Genomic DNA, 17,503 nt, shown 5'->3' on the forward strand with positions numbered 1-17,503 from the left:
TAGATATAGATATATATAGATATATGTTTTTAACATTTTGTTCTTTTAAGAACTATCTACATGGCACCATAGAACAATTCATAAAGCTAAAACAGTATAATCACAATCACTAAGCGTATGTATATTGTTGTTAGATGCTATCAAGTAGGATACAACTCACAGCAAACCCATGAAAAGCTGTTCTAAACCTGACCTACACACAGAAACTAGCATTAGCTGTAGGTTTTCTCTTTCTGTGTATATAATTAACAATAATATCAAAAAACCCCATAAAAAACCATACTTATTGACTTCATCTTAGAGCTGGGACAAAGGATGACAGAGGATGAATTGACGTCTTTGAACTGCGGTGTGGAAAAAGAGTGATGCATATCTTGTGGATTGCCAAATGAATAAACAGATATGTCTTCGAAAATGTTTAGGTAATGTGTTCCATGAAGACAAAGATGATGATGCTTTATTTTAAATGCTTTAGGCATATTGCTAGGAGATGTTATATCTTTTATTATTATTATTATTAATTGATTTTAATGAAAGTTTACAGAGACTTTGGATTTCCATTCACTCATTTTGCACTTTTCTCCCTGCCCACTTTCTCTAATTAGCTTTTCCCTTTAAAAAGTAACAACAAAACAAAACAAAACAAAGAATAACCTTTCATTGTTATTTAAACCCTCCCCCAAGTCCATTCTACTATGCTACCATCATTCTGACTCCTGTCATAGCAATAATATCTAATCATATATCCCTTTTAAACAGTTCTTTCCCTCATCTGTTTCAATGCAGTATTTTTGTTGTTGTTGTTGTTATGTGCCTTCGAGTCGCTTGTGACTCATAGCAACCCTATGTACAACGGCCCTAAACTCTGCTCTGTCCTGTGCCAATTGCACTGTCTCTGACACTCCCATCCCGATTATCCCAGTCACTGAATCAATCCACCTCATAGAGGGTCTTCCCCTCCTATGCTGTCCCTCTACCCTCCCAAGCATGATGTCCTTCTCCAAGGACCTGTCTCTCCTCACATGTCCAAAGTATGTTAGACGGAGCCTCAGAATCCTCACCTCCAAGGAGCCGCCTGGTTTAACCCTTTCCAGGATGAATCTGTTTGTTTTCCTAGCGGTCCATGGTACCCTCAATACTCTTCTCCAGCACCACAGCTCAAAGGCATCAATTCTTCTTCTATCCTTCTTGGTCATTGTCTAACTCTCTGATGCATAACAAGTGATTGTGAAGATCATGGCCTGTATCAGACGCACCTTAGTCTCAGAGAGATACCATTGCTCTTCAGTACTTTGGAGAGGTCCTAACAACAGACTTTCCCATGGCAATGCACCTTTTAATTTCCTGGCTACTGGTGCCAAGACTGTTGACTGTGGAGCCAACCAAACAATCTCAATCTCTTCACCATCCATCCTGATGCTGCTAAATGGTCCAATGCAGTATACGTTATTTATTCTTGGAGAGGGAGATGATGCTTGGGAAGGTGGAGAGAAGGCTAAGGAGAGGAAAACCCTCAACCAGATGGATTGACCCAGTGACTGCAATTAATGGCTTACAGATTGTGAGGGTGACACAAGATAGGACTGAGTTCATAGTTGTTCATAATGTCACTATGGCTCTTACTCAACTGTATTACAGCATCAACACAGTAAAACAGCATCTAACACAATTAACAGTGGTAAGGAGTTGTGCTGGCAACCCAAATATAAGGTGTTTGGATCCATCAGTTGCTCCATGGAGAAAGAGGATCAATCTCCTTCAGTGTTTGTAACTGTATCTGAAAACTCACTAGAGGGTCAGTTATGGGCCACTTCCAATTGAGTATATAACAACAACATTCCTCACTTGCTGATAAATATTGTGACTGCCAATTTCATTTTCAAAATAATATTTATTTTGGATATTATTAAAGATTTTTTTTCTCAAAGATTCATAAGACTAAAGGCTGTATTGGTGTTAAGACAGGAATAAAAAGAAAAAGTAGTTTCATTTACTCCGGATAGCAAGTAACTGTATTGTCATTTGCCATTAAGTCTAAAGCACCTCATAAATGACTCTCCAGACAGTTTTAAAATCTTGTGACTGAGAAAGGAAATCAGCCATCTTTCTCCCCCAGAAAAGCTTGTAGATTTGATTTGTATGCATTTGATTTGACAGTGAAACCATATCAGAGGCTTGCTCAAAATGCAAATTTCTAACTAGAATTTATAATGAAGACCAACAACTCAACCCAGAAATATTTCATATAAAATGAATTATTTTAAAAAATTTTGAATCTCTGTGTACATAAAAAAACTTATTTTTCAACAGAGTGAAAAAAAAACCCTACTGACTGGGAGCAAATATTTGGCGACACCATTTCAGATAAGGGTCTCATATTAAAAGTTTACAGAATCCTACATGAGCTCCATAAGAAAATAACTGATAAAACAGTTACAAAATGGACAAAAGTCATGGAAAGATTTTTTATGGAGGAAGGTTTTAGATGTCCAATAGACACATGAAGGAATGCTCAAAATCACTGACAATAAGAGAGATGCAAATCAAAACCACAATGAGATACAATCTCACTCCAGTATCAGTGGCAAAATTCAACAGGACAGCATGTTATGTATGTTTTTTATTAGAGGCTGCATAGAGATAAGAACTCTTATACATTGTTGGTGAGATTGTAAAAATGGTACAGCCACTCTGGAAGGCAGTTTGGTGTTTCCTCAGAGCTGAACATAGAAATTCCATATAACCCAGCTATTCCACTGCTTGGAATATACTCCAAGGAAATGAGTACTAAGGCAAAAATGGAGACTTGTACACCAATGTTCACAGCAGTCTTATTCATCATCATAGGAACATTGAAACAGCCAAAATGCTCAACCACAATAGAATGGATTGAGAAATATCATACATTCACATGATGGAATACTATGCACTACACAGGAAGAATGATTTTGTAAATTACTACCTAACTTGGGAGGGAGTGGAGGGCATTATTCTATGAGAACTCAGTCCCAATAAGACAAAAACTGTATAAGACCATTATGGGAGAAATAGATAACTAGTAAAATGTTTATGAGAATCTAAAAAGGGGTGGGAGAGCAGAGGAGTGAGGAGGGGGGATAATCATTGGGTAACTTAATGGGTCGAAGGAGGTGTAGGCTAAGGAAATGGAAAAGATACAGTACGAAAAACAATGTATATGAACTTAGTTAGTAGTGGCATCCATTTCCTAAACAACATGCCTCTGGAAATTCTTTGAATTTTGAGAAATGACAATAGTTATAGAAAGGCTTCAGGTCTTTTGTTCACAGGTCACTATGAGTTGTGCTCAACTAGACAGCAATCAACAATAATAAGAAAAGATTGTAATATATTCTTCACATTGGGGAAAAAACGGATCTTGTTTTCAAGGGTCTAATCTATATTGAGTTAAATTTTTACTTTAAGTATGTCTTTCAAATATTCTAAGAGAAGAAAAATCTCATTTTCTTGCAAATCATGAAAAACTTCCACAAGTTTAACTGATTTTTTCTATTAATCTCTAAGAATTACTGAAGAACAAAAAAAAGGAGTATTTATTCACATGGAGAAATATGTATGCTGTATTGCACTGCATTGCAATGTTACTCTTTCATTATTCATCTGGTACTGAAATAATTTCATTCCTTTAGAATTCATCATAAAAAGAATATATTTTAAGTATATTATACAAACAGGAATGCTAACAGTAAAACTTCCAGCAATTAGAAAAAAAAAATGAAAAATCTCTTTTGAATGTTTTGGGGGTTTTTTCTTGTAAGTAAATAAATCCATACTTTAGCACAATAGCTTAGCTGTTCACTTTAATGGCTCCCCAGGATCCAAAGAAATAAAAAGAGCAGAGAGAAAAATGACTGTCAGTTCTTGGAAGAACTCACCCTCATGTTTTGTCTTATTGTGAATAATAAGTAATAGGCATGCCAGTTTCACCCTTTTGTGAAAAGAAAACAGAAAACTTTATAAGACTATATTCACATTTATTAAAAATCTGTATCCATATTTGTCTAAAAATTTTAAATCAGGCTTATTTTGTGTAACTACTGTTACATGAATATCTAGCACTATTTTTGTTGATAGTTACTATCACATGTTCTCTAACTCTATTCCAAAACATTCGGAATTACCAGAGCCTCACAAAAAAATAAATGAAGGACACCATAATTGTACTTTGTTGTGACTACCTTATGTTCAGAAAGGTGTAGCTGAACTTTAGGCTCAGTGATTGCAAAAATTAAGCCACTCTGTGAAGCAACACAATATGGATCCTTGAATACATATTTGTTGCAATCTTCCTTTTGGTGCCAATTTTACATTTTAATATACAATAGACTGATCTTACCTTATATTGAAATACATAATTAAAACATCCAGGGCTTTTGTTCATAGGGTCACTAATAGACATGTTTGACTCAATGATAAGAAAAACAACAGTTAAATTATTAACAGTTTATTCCAGTATAACAACACACAGAATATAAATACATTATCTAAAATGAACAATATATATATGTGTGTGTGTGTGAGTATGTATATATATAGAGAGAAAATGAGATTATACATATTATATTCTTATTATAATCATTATGAGTATATTATGTATTATCTCTTTGTGTGTGTGTGTATATGTATAATTCATTTTTAGATAATGTATTTCTGTTCTGTGTGTTGTTATACTGTAATGAACTGCTAATATTTTAATGTTGTTGATTGCCATCAAGTCGTACATAATTATGATTATGATTATCATAAGCATGCAAGACTAGTATGCAGGTTATGAAAGATGCCGTGATTAAGCAATCATTTAAACCTATATTTAATTCTGCCATTATTCTATATTCCTAGTGAATGAGACATAAAATAATATATGAAGAATTACATGCTTTCCAGTCACTGATAAACCTGAAGCAATTAAAAAAAAACACACAAAACTCACACCAAAACAACCAAAAAACCCCAAACATGCACACAAAGAGAAAGACAGAATTATGTAGCAGCTATGAATTGCAGATCCAAGGAAAATTAGCTAGTCTTCTCGGTTATTAAAATATAACCTACTCGAACAATTAAAGTTAAGATTTTTTTTCATTTTATTAAAATATTACCATTGTTTTAAAAGTAATGGAAATTCCATCTCATCAATAATATTAAAATTCAATTTATTTGCATTTCTCCATCCACTATTATTTATGAAAATTGATCACCTTCTCCTAGAATATTGAAACAGCTTTCTGAGTATAGCTATTCTCTCCTACTTTCATTGTCCATCCTTGCCACCCTTAAACCCTTCAAAAAACAAAATAACAAACAAATAAAAAAAGAAACAAATGTAAATACAAGACAAACTTAACACATAATTGCACAAAGTAAAGTTCAAGCAATGATAATTTCAGGGACACAATTCTATGTAAGAACTTTAATTGCTTCATGTGTGATCCTTTTGAATTAAACAAAAAGGTTAAAAATGACAGTCTACTTTTCCATTTGAGTCCCATTTACTGATAGTACATTTAACAAAAAAAAAGCAAAACAAAACAAACAACACAAAATCACCATGACCAGGTGGGATTCATAATAGATATGCAAGTATGGTTCAACATAAGTAAGCAGTAAGTATAATTCATCACATTGAAAAAGCAAAGAATAAGAACCACATGATCTTAGCAGTTAACACAGAAAAAAAAATCTTTGATGAGCACTCTTTCTTCATTAAAACACTCAACAAAATAGTACTAGAGAAGAATTTCTTCATCATAGTAAAAAGGACATAAACCCAACAGGTATTCCCTTTGAGAACAGAAACTAGGCAAGGATACCCACTCTCAATTGTCCTATTCAAAATTGTTTTCATAATCTTACTGATAGCAATAAGTCATGGAGATATCTAAATAAGCAAAGAGGAGCTAACATTATCTCTATATGCATATAATATGATAGTATTCTTAGAAAACCCTAAAGACTCAGAGAGAAAACAACTAGGCATAGTTGACAAATTCAGCAAAGTACAAGATCAACATACAAAATTCAGTTGAATTTCTTTACAGTGACAAAGAGAATTTAGAAATGGAGCTAAGAGGAACAATATCAATCACAACAGCTAACCACAAGATTAAATACTTGGGAGTAAATCTAACTAGAAATACAAACGATCTATTCAAAGAAAATGACAAAATATTATTACAAGAAACAAAAAGAGACTTGAAGAAATGGAAGAATTTGTTCTCATTCCCAAGAAGGGTGATCCAACTGAATGTTGAAATTATTGAACAATACAATTGATATCACATGCAAGCAAAACACTGTTGAAGATCACTCAAAAACAGCTGGAACAGTACATAGATAGGGAATAGCCAGAAGTTCAAGCAGGATTTAGAAAAAGCAGTGGAACCAGGGATATCATTGATGTCAAAATGGATCCTGGATGAAAGTAAGGAATACCATAGGAATGTTTATTTGTGCTTTATTAACTGTGCAAAGGCATTTGACTATGTGGATCAGACAAATTGTGATTGACATTGAGAAGAATGGGAATCTCGGAGCACTTTATTGTGCTCTGAAGAGCACAATACTTGGATAAGGAGGCTGTTGTGAGAAAGGGGCAGACTAGCACTGCATGATTTGGAACTGGGAAGGGAGTGCATCAGAGTTGGATTTTATCTACATTCCTGTTCAATGTATATGCTGAGCAAATTATCCAAAAAGCTGAACTCTATGAAAAAGAATGTTGCATCAGAATTGGAGCAAGACACATCAATGACCTGTGTTACACAGATGACACAACCTTACTTGCTGAAAGTGAAGGGGACTTGAAGCACTTGTTGCAGATCAAGGAAGACAGCCTTCAGTAGGGATTACATCTCAATATCAAGAAAACACACATTCTTACCACTGGACTAATAGTCAGTGTTATGATGGATGAAAAGGAGATTGAAATTGTCAGAAGCTTCATCTTGCTTGGATCCACAATTAATACCCTTGGTACGAGCAGTCAGGAAAGAAGCAGACACATTACACTGGGAAAATCTGCAGTTAGGAACCTTTCCAAATTATTGAGGAGTAGTCAATTTTTTGAGGACTAAATTCCTTCTGATTCAGGCCATGGTCTCTCCTATTATTGACTATGCGTCCAGGATCTGGACAATGGATAAGGATAACAGAAAAAGATTTGACACCTTCGAGTTGTGATATTGGAGAAGAGCATTGAACATGCCATAGATGGTCAAGAGAACAAACAAATATGTCTTGGAGATGGTGCAGCTGTAATGCTCTTTGAAGGCAGCAATGATGACATACTTTGGACATGTTGCTAAGAGGTGTTATTTCTTGGGGAGGGATATGTTAGGAAGGATGAGGGTGGCAAAGGAGAGGAAGACCGTCAACTAGGTGGATTGACATGGTGACTGCTGCAATGGGCTCTTGTGTGTCAGGAAGTGTGAGGATGGAGCAGGACAGGACTGGGTTCAGACAGTATATAAGAACAACAACATGGATAGGAAAACTCCATATAGTGAAAATATCATTTCTACCAGAGGCAATCTACAAGTTCAGTGCAATCCTAATACAAATACTAAGTTCACTCTTCAATGAGATGGAAAAGGAAAATTTCAATTGTCTCTGGCATGGAAAGATACCCCAAATAAGCAAAGCATTACAGAAAAAGAGAACCAAGGTAGGAGGCATCTCACTTTTTTATCTCAAATCTTAATACACAGCCATGGAAGTTAAGTGTGTTATTGATACAGTGACAGACACATGGGTCAGGGGGATAGAATTGACAACCCAGAAATCAGCTCATCTATCTATGATTTTTGACAAGGAGATGAAACTTTTAATTGGGGAAACTAAAGCTTCTTTAATAAATGGTATTGGCATAACTGGAAAACTATCTGTAGAAAACTCAAGCAAGACCCACATCTCACACTATTCACAAAAAACAACTAGGTTAGGGTCCTAGGAGTAAAACAAAGGGTTATAAATTTCATCAGAGAAAAGCTTAGAAAGAGTCCAGAGGCTCTAATCCACAACATGAACAGTTTTCCAAGCACGCTGAAAAGCCTACAACCAAAAGATAATTAAAGAGATGAATGAGACCTTCTAAGAATCAAATCCCTATGCACATTAAAAAAACCCCAAAAGCCAAAAAACAAAAAACCAAAAAGCAAAACAGAACCCAAAAATCTTGCACAAGAGGGTAAAAAAGAAAACCAGAAACTAGGAAAATTATTTGATAATGGCATGTTTGATAAGGAACTTCTATCTAGATTTTATAGAATTCTCTAGCACCTCAACAAGATAAAGGTAAACAACCCAGTTGTAAAATGGGCACAGTATATTAACAGACACTTCACCAAAGAAGACATTCAGATTGTGAACAAACGCAGAGATGTTCAAAATTCCTAGCTGTAAGAGAGATGCAAATCAAAACAACTATGAGATATCATTTCACCCACGTTATTAGCAACAACAAAATTCAACAGAGCAACAAACAACAAACGTTGGTGAGGTTGTACAGAAATTGGAACTTTATTCATTATTGTTGGGAGTGTAAAACAGTGCAACCACTTAGAAAGTCAGTATGATGCTTTCTCAGAAAGTTGGAAATAGAAATATCATTTGACTCAGTAATTTAACTTCTGGGAATATACCCTAAGAAACCAGAGCTGTCATCCAAAGACATACATGCACACTCATGTTTATTGTTTTGTTGTTCAAATAGCAGAGATTGAAGCAATCTAAGTGCCCATCAACAAATGAATGGGCAGGGAAGCTGTGGTATATTCACACAATAGAATACTATGCAACAGTGATAAACAAGAAATTCATAAAATATTATACAAAATAGGTAACCATGGAGGACATTATGTTGAGTGAATAATCTCAATCACAAAAGGACAAATACTGAATAATGCAACAGACTGACATGAAGGATGGGGGAAAACTAAAAAAAGAAAGGATAAATAATGAACACTGTATTGGAACAGAGGAGGAAAAGAACTGTTTAAAAAGACCATATGATTAGGCATTATTTGCATGACAAGAGTCCAATAAGAGATGCATAGCAAAGAGGAATAGGAGAGGGAAGTAAGGAAACTGGAACAATGAATGAGTTATTTTTAAGAGAAAAGCGAACTGGAGCAGGGGGTAGAGAGGAAAATGTGCAACAATGAATGAATGGAAATCCAAATTTTATGTAATCTTATGTTAAAACAACAATACAAAAATTTTTGTTAAAAAAAAAAAGAAACAGCCTACATCCTTGCTGGAAGGAACTATTTGTCTTCCTGGAATGTGCTCAGGCATTTAGGATTCTATTTCCTTTTTGTACCCTGTTTTCTCTCTAGTCTAACTTCTTATCCATCGTTATCTATTGGAAACTACTGAAATTTTATTTGTCTTACTTCTGAAACTCTTCACTAAAACTGCTTAAAACTGTCAATTTATGAGAGTGTTAAATGCATACTAGTATTGATGCTAAAAATGAGTACCATTAGTTTTAATGAATAAAAATTAAGATTTTAGGAATATAAAATTTTTATTATGACATTGTTGTTGTTGTGTATCATAGAGGACGAATGGACCCACAGCTGACCCTCCAGTAGGTTTACAGAGGCAGTTAATCATAGGGGAGGAGATTGCCCATCCTTCTTCCACAGAGTAGCTGGTGGCCTCGAACCACGTGCCTTCGGGATTGCTGCGCGGCTTCTTTCCGCTCAAATAAGTAATTATTAAAACCACCTTATTTTGGAACGTGTAATATACAACTTTTGAAATGAGTGTAAATCTTTAATTAATTGAATCTTACGAAGTTTGTCAACACATAGCATTCATGATATGTTTTAGGGCTAAAGTTTATTCATGTCTTATTACTGTGTAAACACACTAATATATGTTTAGGGTAGATAATATTTCATTGTCCAACAAATGCATTTAAATATACATATATGCATACACGCATGGATGAGTGTGAGCACACACATATACACAACTCAAAAGAAAAAGAAATATTAGTACTCCTTGCTCGCTATTAAGAACCTTAAATTTCCCAGCCATTCAAAAAAATATTTGAAGTCTTTAAAAACCAACTAAACTTTTAATATTATATGCATGATTTTAATTCACTTTTCCAAATGATAAATCCTGCATTTTAGATGCAGAAATAAAAGAAGAAAAGAATACACTAAAGGAAAGATGTGCTAAAATAAAAGAAATTATTTAAAGAGAACTTGATTAACTGTCTTTTATAATTGTAATTTTATAAATAAAAAGTGTAGAAAACTATATAGCTAAGTTTCTGATTGAAGAGGAAGCTATGAAATCATATATGTAATGTAGAATTTTAAGAATTCATAATGTCTTTTTATCCATTTGGGTTTTTCCAAAGTTTATACTTTGACCAATTTCATCATACCCATTGCTTAATACATTTGGTTAACAGCAGAATATTTAATTTATTCCTACTTTAAGAAAAAATGTGCCTTTGTAATGTACTTCAAGTACATTTAAATAATTCCTTCTCTTCTTAACAGTAAAAAATACAGAAATATTATGTCATAAATTTGTTCTCAAATGTAGGATGTCAGAAAAGATTTAAGAAATATTTCATCATCAGTCATCTTCACATTCTCTTGAACAGAGTTGATATTAAATAGAATATTTTCCACTGTGCAGTCTACTGAAGACACACTTCTAACGTAAATGACAGTTGAAAGATTAGAAATGATACTGAACTCAGTTTTACATTTCCCATGTCTCTTGGCCTTTGGCACTGTAGAGAAATGACATTCAAAATTTTCTGTACTGCTTTTCCAGAGCTGCTAACAAAATCCTGTACTTGCTTTGCCCTGACAATCTGTCACAGCAGGATTAATTTAAATTCTTCCTGCCTCACTTTGTACACACAATTGAGCACAAATGATCTTCATTCCCTAATGATATGACTTTAAGAAAGTTTCCTTCTTGACACATTAATATAAACATTGTATTGAGACTTTGAGGAACATGAAACATAATTATTGTTTATTCACAAGAGGTCCTATTCTCAGACTTGCTATTTTCTATATCAAATGCATACTGAGTTCCTTCTGCAGTTTTGTGAGGTTATGATAAATTGATATCACATCAAATACATTTTTTCATTTAAAGTAACAAAGAAGAAATTTTGTTAAGAGGTTATGATATATTAGAGGCATGCATTTAGTATGACTGCTGTTTCTCAAATGAAATTTTAAATAGTTATCAATAAAAAGAACAAGATAAGATTAGTTAATTATCAGGACATGATTTGCTTTTTATCTGAAGGATCCTTGAAATTGATTTAACTTCCAATTAATTGTGTAAATTTGGAGTGGGGTGAGGCAGGAATGAATATAGAAATAACTCCATTTAAAACAACAACAACAAAAAAAATAACAATCACCTCTTGATTATTTATATTCTGATGTCATTCACAAACGTATCTTAAAGAAAGTCGTTTGGAGAGATGGAGCTAGAGTTCAGAAAGCATCAACCTCTCAAGTTAGACTTTGGTAAATAAGAGGCCTAAAATAGTACTTTTCGCAAACAGGTGCCTGGAGGGCAGTTTGTAGTTATGATTAGACCCAATGGGAGATTTTGTTCCTAATTTTTAAGTAACATATTGCCATTAATTTGCAAATAAATTCATTTATTTTTACTTGTTTGATTAACAACGATAACAAAATGAAAATCCAGTCTTAACGTTGTCAAGTTGATTCCAGCTCATAGCAACCTTTCATCAGCTTTCTGAAGCTGTAAATCATTGCAAGAGCAGACTGCCTGTTTCTACCCTGCATAGCGGCTGGTGGACTTGTCAACATTTTAGTTAAGAGTCTAATATGCATTTGACAATGCCACGGCTCTTCTAGGGTGACTAAAACTTATGAAACAAAGGTGGTTTAGACTCAAAGTGAGCCTTCATTGTGATTCCTAGGCTATAAATCATTACAGGAGGAGTTAACCAAATGGATTAGAGCCATTTGGTTTGCATTATGAAATGTAATATACTACACCACCAGAGCTCCATCTTGATTGACAAACCCAAACTCCAGGGCCTTAAAATTGTTGAGCTCACAATGCCCCTCCAGAAAGTTTCTGAAGTTACAGGAGATTGTCCATCTTACTCTCTAAGAGTGGCAATGCAGTCAAGTGCCAAACTTTTAGTTAGCGGCATGATACATTATATACTATCCACCAGGACTCCTAAACTAGTCTGAAAAGTCAATTAAAAATTGTCTACAGGTAGCACTGGCACAGAGGTGTTTGAGTAATGAGAAATGGCACATAAGACAATCTGTTTTATTTTTCTTTTATAATTTATCATTAGAAGTATGCACTCCATACAATGTTGCTACTGGTAATTTGTTAATATTCTTGTTAGATACTCACTTCTGGAGATACAAAGAAAAATAAAATGAACTATAAAGAAAAGGCAACAATAATGAAAACAAAATTTATATAGAAAAAAAAAACCCACCCCCCCAAAAAACCAACCCTATAATCTACTCATATCAGGAATAATCTACAATAGTTATTAGAACAGAACCTGTTCTATTTTAGCACTAACTACAGTAGCTTTTAACATTTAAAAATTGTTGTGTTATCTTTTGGTTAATATCTCTATGGTTTTGTTAGTTTTATGTGTCATGGAAACAGTATTGACTCATAGCAACCCTACACACAACAAACTGCAACTTTTCCCTGTCCTGAACCATCTTTAAAATCTTTGTTGTATTTGAGCCCATTATTGCAGCCTCTGGGCCAGTTCATCTGGTTGAGGACCTTTCTACATTTTTTAAAGTTGTACTTTTTCATGTGGGATCTCTTTCTTCAGAGATTTCTACAATTTCCCAAAGTTCTAGGGAGAATCCTAGTTATACTTCTTCCAAGACAGGTTTGTTTGTTCTAGGGGTCTATGTTGTTGTTGTTATGTGTCGTTAAGTTGCTTACGACTCATAGCATCCCTATGTACAATAGCCCTGAAACCTGCTCTATCCAGTGCCAACTTTAGTGTCTCTGACATACTTGCATATCCTCATTACTCCAGTCATTGTATCCATCCATCTCATCAATGGTATCCCTGTCTTTGTCTGTCTACCATTCCAAGAATGATGTCCCTCTCCAAGGACTAGTCCCTCCTTGCAACATGCACAAAATATGTCAGAAGGGCAACGGAGGTCTATGGTATATTTAATATTCCTCACCAGTATTATAATCCACAAGCATTGACTCGACTTTGGTCTTTCTACTAATTTTCTGGGTTTCACATGCATTTGAGTCAGTTGAAAATACCATGGTATAAGGACAAGTGTCCTTAATTCTCAGAGTGATGTTTGCTTTTTAACATTTTAAGAAATATTTTGAGCTGAGATACCAATGCAGTATGTTCTTGACTATTGCTTCTATAGACCTTGATTACAGCTACAACTAAAAGCATTTACAGTTTCAATGTTTTCTCCACATATCTATTTATCATTATGTCGCTTATTGCTCAGTATTGTGGATTTTTGTTTTCTTTTCATTACTAAAGACTGCAATAATTTATACTCATCAGTTAGGTGCTCCAAGATGCAAAGAAAGCTATGTCATCTACATAATAAGTGTGCCCCAATTCTTTATTATATAGTCAAGTTTCTCACACCATAAAATTACCATGCTTGAGTAGTAAGATTAAAATTACAGCCCGGATCCACATTGTTTGTGGCTAAAATCCACACAAATATACCCTTCTGTTAGAATGAATGCCCCTTGGTTTCTGTAGAAACATATTTTTAAAATATTTAAAATTTGCTATTTTATGTTACAGAGGGCCACAATGTGTAGGTATCAACTGTTGTCAACAACTAAACAATAATTCCAATTCTATGTTAAAGTTCCATAAAGCTTATTGTGTGCCAGATGTAACTTTTTAACTTCAGTTGTATAATTTAAATGTAGAAAGATTAGTATGCGTAACAATTAAAAATTTAAAATTGCATCAATTATAAATACTTATTATTAAACCATCAAATGATATTTTTTAATTGTCATTCAGTTGTTTATGATTTTAATCATCTTATGTTACTTGTAATATAAAACACAAAATGTTACTAAAATGCCATTTCTATCGTATTTTTGATTGTCATCGAGTAGAGCACAACTCATAGTGACCCAATTAACAAAAAGCCTGAAGCCTTACTGTAACTATCATTGTTTATCAAAGCTCATAGAGTTTCCAGACGCATGTTGCTTAGGAAATGAATGCCACTCTCCTGCTGCCAAAGTAATTTCTATTAATTAATTGCATATTAACTAAGATTTTTCTTTTTTATCTGTATTAAGCCACTCTGGTGGTTTAGTGGTAAGGAGTTCTGCTACCATTTCAACGGCATGGGATTTGAATGCACTAACTGCTCTACAGGAGAAAGATAGACAATCTCCTCCTGTGTGATTTATTGTCTCTGACAATCTGCTGGAAGGTCAGCTATGAGTCAGTTTTGATTTGGTTCATAACAACAGCAACACATATACATTATTCAAGGAACCCTGGTGGCATAATGGATAAAACATCATTCTCCTACGTGACAGGCCAGCAGTTCGAGTCCACCATTCATTCCACTGGCTAAAGATGGACAGTCTTTACATATTTGATGCCAGTAAGTTCAGGTATATTCACACCTTTAAGATAAAAAATGTAACAATACTCTACCTACAAAAATAATGAAGCATGGAGAACGTTGTGTTGTTGTTTAAATAGGAAGTTGTAATGGTGTGGACAGTACACTACATAAAAGGCCATACCTATTTGGCAATTTGAATCCACAAGGGGTTCTGAAGGAAAGATATGACAATCTCCTTCTGTGGTATTTAAACCCATCAGAGGGGCAGCTATGAGTTGGTTCAGATTTTATTGCAATGAGTAACGAATCATATTAAGTTAAAGTATCAAAAAGTAATTATCCCATAAATGTAGACAGTGTTTTATTCAGGGTCCTATAAAATAATCTTTGACTGAAATAAATATTCACTTCCTTGTCTTTCTTTCTCTATAATAATATATAATATTGAAGCTAGCAGCAATAGAGGTTTTTTTTAAAATGAAAAACAATATGCACATATGAAAATGATACTCTTTGAATTAGACTAAAAATTTTAAAATAATAATCTAATATACTATTCTACTATGTAAATCATATTAATTTATTACCTTAAACTAGTCAGTTTCTTGGTCCCAAAGAGAAAGAGAACAAAAACATGATGTTTAGACACAATAATTTGTAAAGTAATTGTTTTAGGTTTCTTAACTATTTTCAGTACATAGGAAAGAAGATTCAGCTATTCCTGTTATGATAAAAACAATCACATGCTGTAATAATTAAGACTAAATAAAAATAAATATCATTGGGAAAATGCTTATCATTAAACATTTCTAAAAAGTGAACTTTATTGTATATATAAATGGCATTTATTATGAGGTGTTTAAGGAAAATGGAAGGAATTTAAAACTATAAACGGTTCCAGTAACCTTGAAAATTGGCTTTTCTAGCCATTGTGTTAGCTCCTATTGGGAGGCATGGTCTCCAGGTATCTTAATTGTGGACACATGATTTTGCAAAGCATGAAGAGCTGTAGAATAAATATCAAAGAGAGTGTCTTCCACACTGTGAGTGGCAAGTGAAGACATGGTGAGAGACTATGGTGGAGAGAGGGTGATGAGACTGTGGCACTACTGTGAAGAAACAGAGTCTGTGAAGAGACTGTGGCAAGGTGTAACCAGAGGAATCCTGGAGATGGAACTACAGTTAAAGATTTTGCTTGATGTATAAATGAAGGCAAAATTACTTGTAACTGTTCTGAAATATAGTTTGCTGGGACTGATGAAACCAGAGATTTTTTTGTGCTGCTGATCTGAACCTAACTTTAAGTTGTTGACCAAGAAGCAGTTTGAAAGAATTGAGGTATTTTGCCTTTTTGTTAATCTGGTTTAAGACTGCATGATAAGATTTGGACTTGCATTGTGTAATAATCTTTGCATTCCCTACTCTCCAAATTATTTCACCAATAAACCCCACAACTGTGAGTATTGGACCTAATGATTCATAGAAATAGACGCAGGAATATGTGGCTTATCTGACCATGTAGCTATTTGTTTGATACTATGGCTATTTCTGATGGGGCAATGTTCCCCTTTATAAAGCTAGTAAAAGTCAGGCTCAGCTACCACCACATTAGATCTGCTACTTTCACACTGTATTTCAAGAACTAGCTTATATATTCCTTCTGTATTCTCTATGTACATAATAGATGCATAAGTAAATTCTCATAACTTACCTCTTTTAATATTTCTGCTTGTACTTGTGGACTTTTCTGAGTGACATGGGCAATGTCCTTCACATTTGACAGAAATCTGTTTTTCTAAAACACATGCCTGGTATTCTAGCTTGCACTGTATAAAGAAAAAGAGAAACAAAACAATTAGACTGAGTTTAGTAACACCGGCACAAAGTCAGAAATACTTTCAAAGAGAGATAATATTTATGCATATAATTTGAAAAATACATCTTTTTGTTTTAAAGTATAATCTTACACACTGATGGATTGTTAATGCTCCATTTAGGAAGTAAGAAATAGAATTGCTTTAGGCAAACATTCACTGAGAAATCTATTCTTAAGTTTGACATATAAAATTGTTCCCAAGTTTGACAACTCTGTATATGACTGACTTCAGAAACTTGAAAACAATTGGACATAAAGGGGTCACAAAATTTTACAGCATTTCTTAAGCATCTATGTACATGTATTTGTGGCTTTTAATTACTTGGGTGTGCATATATTTTATTTTTTCCCACTGGACTCTTAAATTTGAGTACAGAGGCTATCTATTTAGCATTCAATAAATGCTTTGGGCATTACTCAATGTAATATTTAGATTCCATCAAATTGACTCTGATGCATAACAACCTTAAGTACAACATATCTAAACCTTTCATGATCCTGAGCCATCTTCATCATTTCCCATGTGCTTAAGCCCATTGTTACAGTCACTGGGTTAGCCTTGTCATGTTGAGGCTCTTCCTCTCCTTCACTGGCCCTCTACTTTTCCCATGAGATCATTTTCTAAAGACTGACTCCTCCTTAGAACATGCTCAAAATAACTGAAGTCTAATTTCACCCTTCTTTCTTCAAAAGAGAACTCTAGTTGTACTTCATTCAAGATAAGAGCATAATTGAATAGCCTATGTCATATATTAGGTAAATTGTAAAATGTAAATTTGTAAGTTAATGTGTTTGTGAAATACATCTTTGGTTACTTATGACTCCCACAAAATACCTTAGTATCAGACACAGAGAACAAACATATATGTTTATGTATAAAGAAACAAATTACATAGTTGTCCTAAATGTCCCTCTGAAACTCTATGATCTTTGATAATTTTTGATAGTTATAGAAAGGCTTCAGGTCTTTTGTTCATAGGTT

General features: G+C 34.0%; 1 protein-coding gene across 2 annotated transcripts in view; it reads right to left on the reverse strand.

Annotated features, from left to right (window-relative positions):
• SPOCK3 (sparc/osteonectin, cwcv and kazal-like domains proteoglycan (testican) 3) overlaps window positions 1–17,503 on the reverse strand; it is a 699,451-nt gene that overhangs the window by 173,598 nt on the left and 508,350 nt on the right. For both annotated transcript variants that reach the window (XM_006896660.1, XM_006896659.1), the window contains one exon: window positions 16,357–16,471. In XM_006896660.1, coding sequence (XP_006896722.1) covers window positions 16,357–16,471 — 115 coding nt within the window. The remainder of the gene's footprint in view (window positions 1–16,356; window positions 16,472–17,503) is intronic.

This window comes from Elephantulus edwardii, unplaced genomic scaffold, assembly GCF_000299155.1.
Source record: "Elephantulus edwardii isolate Elephantulus edwardi_28Jun2011 unplaced genomic scaffold, EleEdw1.0 scaffold00188, whole genome shotgun sequence".
Taxonomy (NCBI): Eukaryota; Metazoa; Chordata; class Mammalia; order Macroscelidea; family Macroscelididae; genus Elephantulus; species Elephantulus edwardii.